The sequence below is a fragment of the Vigna umbellata genome, chromosome 3, assembly GCF_029865625.1.
Source record: "Vigna umbellata cultivar VRB3 chromosome 3, Vumbellata_1.0, whole genome shotgun sequence".
Classification (NCBI taxonomy): domain Eukaryota; kingdom Viridiplantae; phylum Streptophyta; class Magnoliopsida; order Fabales; family Fabaceae; genus Vigna; species Vigna umbellata.
The window spans coordinates 24,597,098-24,604,126 of NC_142167.1; the positions used below are offsets into that span (position 1 = coordinate 24,597,098).

At 26.8% G+C, this 7,029-nt stretch overlaps 1 protein-coding gene across 1 annotated transcript; it reads left to right on the forward strand.

Moving 5' to 3' along the window:
* The first annotated feature begins 547 nt into the window (after positions 1–547).
* Positions 548–7,029, forward strand: LOC124823309 (protein trichome birefringence-like 19). The gene is made up of 2 exons (XM_088110636.1): positions 548–1,145; positions 6,088–7,029. Exons 1-2 carry the CDS (start codon positions 636–638, stop codon positions 6,871–6,873), a joined length of 1,296 nt encoding a protein of 431 aa, XP_087966762.1. The 5' UTR covers positions 548–635; the 3' UTR covers positions 6,874–7,029.

The following is a 7,029-nucleotide window of genomic DNA, read 5'->3' on the forward strand; positions in this document are numbered from 1 at the left end:
TTTTTTCCTAAATTTAATTAATACAAAAATTTTAAAAAAAGTGTTATTAATACTTGAGAAATAGACGAAAAAAAAACTCAAATAATCTTAAAGAAAACTTTAAAAAAAAAATATTACCTTCACTTTAGTTATTCCATCTTTAAGCAATTAATAAATATTAAGATAATAAATAATTTCTTAAAAAGTTATTTTTTTTTAACAATTTGATATCTAAATATGTAAATACAAAACATACTAACTAAAATGAATAGTCTTATTAAATGATTATATAAACTATTCAGAAATAGCACATCCATGCATTTAATGTGCCACAGTTCAAGAATATATGAGGATTGTTTCTCCAAAGAAAAGTAAATGAAAAGATCAATCATAAATTTATATAAACCTAATCTAATAAATAAATAAACAAATAAGTAAAAACAAAGAATCACAACTCATACACAACTTTAAACCACTTTACAAACATTATATATATATATATATATATATATATATATATATATATATATATATATATATATATATATATATATATATATATATATATAGAAGAAGAAGAAAAGGGTTGAAGGACCCTATCCTATTTCCCTCCTCTTCTGTCCCTTTCTCTTTCTCTTCTACTCTCATTCTTCATCATGAAGTTCCAAGACACTGAGCATCATCCCACCATGACCCCAAAGCACATGATCCCAAAACTCACCTTGCTAGCAATCATGGTGATCCTAACACTTGCCATCACCCCTTTGTGGTACCCTTTTTGCAGTTACCATTCATCATCACTCTTGAAGATGAAGCACAAGTATAAAAACCACATTCATGATGATGATGATGATGCTATGGCACAGAACCTTCCCTCAACATATGTGGAGAAGTGTGACATTTTCACAGGGGAATGGGTGCCAAACCCTAAGGCACCCTATTACACAAACAAGACTTGCTGGGCCATTCATGAGCACCAGAACTGCATGAAGTATGGGAGACCTGACTCTGAGTTCATCAAGTGGAGATGGAAGCCAAGTGATTGTGAACTCCCCATTTTCAACCCTTTTCAGTTCTTGGAAATTGTCAAGGGAAAATCCATGGCCTTTGTTGGTGACTCTGTGGGAAGGAATCAGATGCAGTCCATGATTTGTCTCCTTTCTAGGGTAAGTACAAATACCACCACCACCCTCTTCCAATACCTGCAAAAGTCTAAATTTCTGCTTCCACAATTATTTTTATATATATTAATTAACATTAATTACAAAAATATCATTCATTAATTAACTTGTACACAAATTATAAAAAAAAATAATATATATCACCTAGTTTCATGTTATCCGGTTAGAGGGTTGTCATAATCAGGGTTAATATGCATAATTTATGGTATACTTTTAGAATTTCAATCTCTGTATACACAGAATTATTTTCAAGGATTAAAATCATTGATATATTATGATATTTGTTGAGACTATACTTCCATTGATGTGATGTGATGGTTCAGCATCATACATGCTAACTATTTTTATTTGTTTTTTTATATTTTATTTTATGTAGTGAATATAATAAATAAACTTTATCTGATAAAAAAATATCTTGTATTCGAGTGAGTGAGTGAGCACATTTCTTCACATCCCATTATTGTTTATCATCAGTGTTGTTGTTTTCTCATTTGCTTTTTGTCTTTTTTTTTCTCTTTGATTTTTTTTTTGGAGTATTGCTTTGGAGTTACGTAATTAGGTATCTGGTTACATTGCAAGCTTAAACCTTTTTCTTTAACCAAAGTTTAAAGCCAAAAATGCCTTCATTCAATTAAACTCTTCTCCTTTTTCTGCATATGGGATTTTCACTCTAGTGAAAAGCACTCATTATTCTTCTATGTGAAGTATCAAAAAGGTTCATGTCCCATACAAAAATAATATATTTTTTCTTAACTATTAAGTATTTATTAAATATGTTGACAAAATTAAGGATTTTTTTTAATTGTATTTCTCTTATTTATGATCGTAGAATTAGACCACACATAACAAAGATGAAATCTACTTAAAAAAGGAGAGAAAATAGAAATATTCAAACAATGTAATCTTTAATTTAAGTCCTGATTAGAATTATTCCAATACCTGTTTAATAATGAAAAGGGTTATTTCAATTTTGAATATTATTGTTTTAAAAAGGGTAATTAATTAAGAGACAGAAAATGATGATGAAGGATGCATGCCAAAAGGAATCGAATCTTTTGGTCTGAAAACTCTGCTCACATGAAACAGAGTGGAGTGTAGTCAGTATTTCTTCATTATATGAGTTCTTGCTTTTGTCTACTTTGAGTTCCCACAGATTTTAATTTTAATTTCTTTTCATTTTTTATATTTTGATGGCACACTTTACAATACAGATGTACACTTACCCAAAACACTCGTGAACTGACAGAAACTATTTATTACTTTCTTCATTTCAAAATAATAACTTTTTATTTTTAAAATATCAGGCTTTCCTTTAACATTGTTCCTATAAATTAAATTAACATAGATACTTTTACGATATTTTTTTATAATATTTTAAAATTATTTATATGTTATTTTGTGATTCATCCATGTTAATATTTAAATTATTATTAAATTATTATTATGAATTATAGAATAATTTTAGACTAATCAAATTACATGTAAATAATATTAAAATATTATAAAAAATATTCTCAAACTATCGTTATCTAAATTAAATAATTTGATACGTAGTATATTAAAAGACTAAGAATAGTGTATTTAAGTGATAAAATATTTGTTTTTAATTTCTTATTAGATTATTCTTCATTTATAGAAATGCATCACATGTATAATTCTTTTCCTGAAAGGAATAATCTCTTTTCAACCTTCCGTTTACAAAGAAAGGAACTATATCATATATTTTCATAATAAGAGATTATTAATTGTTTAGAGGATAAAAGTAAACATTTTCTTATTGAAAAATAAAATAAGACACATACAAAAATATTTTAAGAATACACATTTTATTTGTTTATAAACTTAAATTTTCTTTTTCATTTTATTTTATTTCAATTTTTTATCTTATTTTAATAATTTTTTAATACAACAAAATCATTGTATTTTAAAGACAAACATAACAAATAAACAGCAACAAAAAACTCAGTAAAAATTTCAGAGAATTCAAATTTTATTTTATTTTATTTTATTTTATTCACTCCCAATATGAGATGACATTATTGATTAATATAAGGTTTAATCATGTCACCTAATCCATCCCATAAGTTAATTAAGTTAGTAGAAATGGTTGAAAAGTCACAATTAGAAGATGTAACACGAAGAAAGAAGAAACAAAATTCCACTGCATTAGTGCAGATTAATAATGTAGCTTTCGTAATCCTCTGCTACCTATTATTTCTCTTTTGGTATGTTCCACAAGTTTTGTCTGAAACATTGATTTTATCATTGTGAAAGTTCAACAAGTTACATAAATTTTTTAAATTGAGAACATATTTTTGTGTAATTTTTTTTCTATTTCAAAAATAATATTCTATTAATGTTGCTATATAATTTCTTAACAAAAGTCTCGTTAATTTTACTAAGAATACTGATAATTGAGGTCTTTGGATTCTTAATTAGAGGTTTTGATTAAATATTCCTAGAAACATTATTATCATAAATATCACTATACCTGCCAGCAAGCTGTGTCATAAGTTGTCTTTGACCTGTTAACCAATCTTGAATGGGACACATATTATATTAAGGTTTGGATTAGACCTTAGTCGGCGAGATTGTAAAATAAAAATTTAGTGATTTTTTATAATAAAATTATTGTTATTATTTTTTAATAGTAGTTTTTGTGTGATAATAAATTATTAGTGAGTTTTGAAATGTTAACTAAAATGTCATCAAAAAGAAAAATTATAATTATATATTATTCAATAATCACTAAAAACAATCAATGTATTCCTTTTTAAATGACATATATTTGCAAAAAGAAAATTATTTATTCATTTCTCATTTTTAAAATTCAAAATAAAAGAGCAACATTAATTCACACAAGCAGTAGTGTAGAAGAGGGATATTTATTAATATTATATATGGTTAAAAACTAAAAAATGCACTTAACTAATTTTATCAATTATATTATTACGGTTGACTTGAGAAAAATAGAAATCTTCATAGTTATTTTATTAAAATTAAAATAAATTATTGCCATATTTTTTATACACAAACAAAATATTAAAAGAGTAGTTGTTCCATGCTTTGCCAATAAAAGTGGGTTATAATTTGGGTGCAAAATTATCTATTAGTATTATTTATTCTTATTATTTCTCACTCTAGATAATTTAAATAAAATTTTAAAAAATTTATAATATTATTAATGAAAAAAAAGAAAACACTAGGTCACCTAAAAGGAAAGTAGTTGTTGACTAATATACCAAAGAAAAATACATATTGTTGTTTGAGAAATGGAACTAACAAACTCCTTTGGGCTTAAGTTGTTGTTTGTTTGTGAAAATTGAATAATTGCTTTTGGAATCCAAGATGAAAAACACATACTATGGGCCCTTTAATTATGTAAGTGGATAACTATGCTAAGAAATTTATAGACTCATTATTCATAAAAAATAACACAATATTATTATTATTTGTGTATTATTGCCTAATTGTCTGTTGCAATAAATTGACATATTTATATGATATAGACAATAAAAAGGAATTATTCCTTTATTGTTTTAGTTCTTTTCACAAAATTATTTTATTTTAGAATGTTGAGAAAGCATATATTACTCTCTTCTTCTTTTTTTCTTTTTTTCAATTTTATGCTTTTTCTTTCTGCACTTCTGAATAGTTTGTTTGTAAGAGTGATTGTTTTAGGAAATAGCTATTAAACTGTATAAAAGAAAGAGTAATTAGATCTTATCACTAATTTCTTAAATTTCACAAAAAAATATTAACTTCTTTAATTTTTGCCTGCAATAGAAAATGTCAATTAATTCAAAATAGGAGTAAATAAAGGGATATTATAGATGTGCATTAACTTTCTCCTTTATTTATTTATTTAATCTCATTATTTATTATAATTATTACTCTTTTTTTTTTTCTTCTTTTCAATCAAACCAAAATGTGGTAGGCCTTCAGCATTTTTCCTATATATTAATTATTATTATTAGCTGTCAAATTCTCTTTTCATTATCAAATGAATATATATAATTAGCTATGGGCTGGATTATTCGATTTCGTTATACACATGCACCTTACTCGGACAGAATATTTTGGCTCCAATTGCAATGATTATGAATGTGATGTTACTTTCTATTTTTTGGGCTAAGTTTAGAAAATTAAGTCTCAGTACATAGTACATGCTACATATATTACATAGAAATAGACATGGCCACTCCAATTTTAGAAATTTCAGGTAAAAATTCTTCATATCCTTGTTATACTCAAATGGAATATTATCACATGATTAACCAATTGAAAAATAGTTAAAGTAACAATATGTATAAAAGGTTTACATTTTCCTAGTGGGTACTCTAATCGAAAGATTAATGAAAGGAACTCAACTAATATAGTAATTAAAAACTAATAAATATTATAAATTCATCCTTATATGAAAACACACATAACATATTACATGTGTTGTACAAAGATCATTATTTAATATATATATTTGATATAAAAGAAAGTTGCAAAGTCAAATGCAAGATTTAATAGAACTCAAAACTTATAACCACATATGAATTAATAAATGTTTAAACCCACTAACAACATTGTCGCAAATTAGGAATGTAAATTAACTAAATTAACACTTCATGGATATATATTATATAGTTTTTGTGTGAGATCAAACAATAATAATTACATTACATTGTCTAAAGTAAAAGATGATAAACCCAGATAAATTTGTTGAAAACAATGTAAGCAAAGTTTTTCCATAACGTTATTTGCTATGACTAAATTATATTACATAACCAGACTTTAAAGGTTGTATTTTACACTTAAAATTAATATTAAAGTTTATCTTAACAATTTGTTATTGAATTTTTTTTAATTATTTTGTAATATTTGAATTATAATATGGAGAAGTTGTTAAATTGAAGTTTTGGGAATGGTTATTCAGGTGGAATGGCCAATAGATGTATCATACACAAGTGATGAATACTTCAAGAGATGGAAGTATCCTAGTTACAACTTCACCATGGCCACATTTTGGACACCCCATCTAGTGAGATCCAAAGTGGGTGACCCAAATGGTCCAAGCAACACTGGCCTTTTCAACCTCTACCTTGATGAGTATGATGACAAATGGACCACACAAGTTCAAGAATTTGACTACATCATTCTTGATGGAGGGCATTGGTTCTACAGACCAATGGTGTTCTATGAGAGAAAAAAGGTTGTCGGGTGCCATTTTTGTCTCTTGGAAAATGTCCCCGACTTGACCATGTTCTATGGCTATAGAAGGGCTTTTAGGACTGCTTTTAAGGCCATCAATAGTTTGGAAGACTTCAAGGGCACAGTTTTTCTTAGGACATTTGCACCGTCTCATTTTGAGAATGGGATATGGAATCAAGGTGGGAACTGTGTGAGAACTAAGCCATTTAGGAGTAATGAGACAAGGTTAGAGGGCACAAATTTGGAGCTCTATATGATCCAATTGGAGGAGTTTAAGAAAGCTCAGAAAGAAGGGAGAAAGAAGGGTTTGAAATTCAAGTTAATTGACACAACACAAGCAATGTTATTACGACCGGATGGACATCCTAGTAGATATGGACATTGGCCTAATGAGAATGTTACATTGTATAATGATTGTGTTCATTGGTGCTTGCCGGGACCCATAGACACATGGAGTGATTTCTTGCTACAAATGTTGAAGATGGAGGGAATGAGATCGGCCATAAGCTAGATCTATAACCATCTTTACCTTTTTTTTTTTTTTTTTTAACTTGTCATTGCCAATATCTTTTCTATTTGTAATTTTTTGAAGATAAAATTTGTTATCCTGAATTCAATACACTTTTTTAAATCTATAGAAAGATATACATGTTCAAGGGTTATCATA

Bases quoted from the DNA above. Each gene is read 5' to 3' on its own strand.
- LOC124823309 (XM_088110636.1), top strand. From the start codon at position 636: ATGAAGTTCCAAGACACTGAGCATCATCCCACCATGACCCCAAAGCAC. The intron at 1,146-6,087 runs GTAAGTACAAAT...ATGGTTATTCAG, and splicing joins TGATTTGTCTCCTTTCTAGG to GTGGAATGGCCAATAGATGT.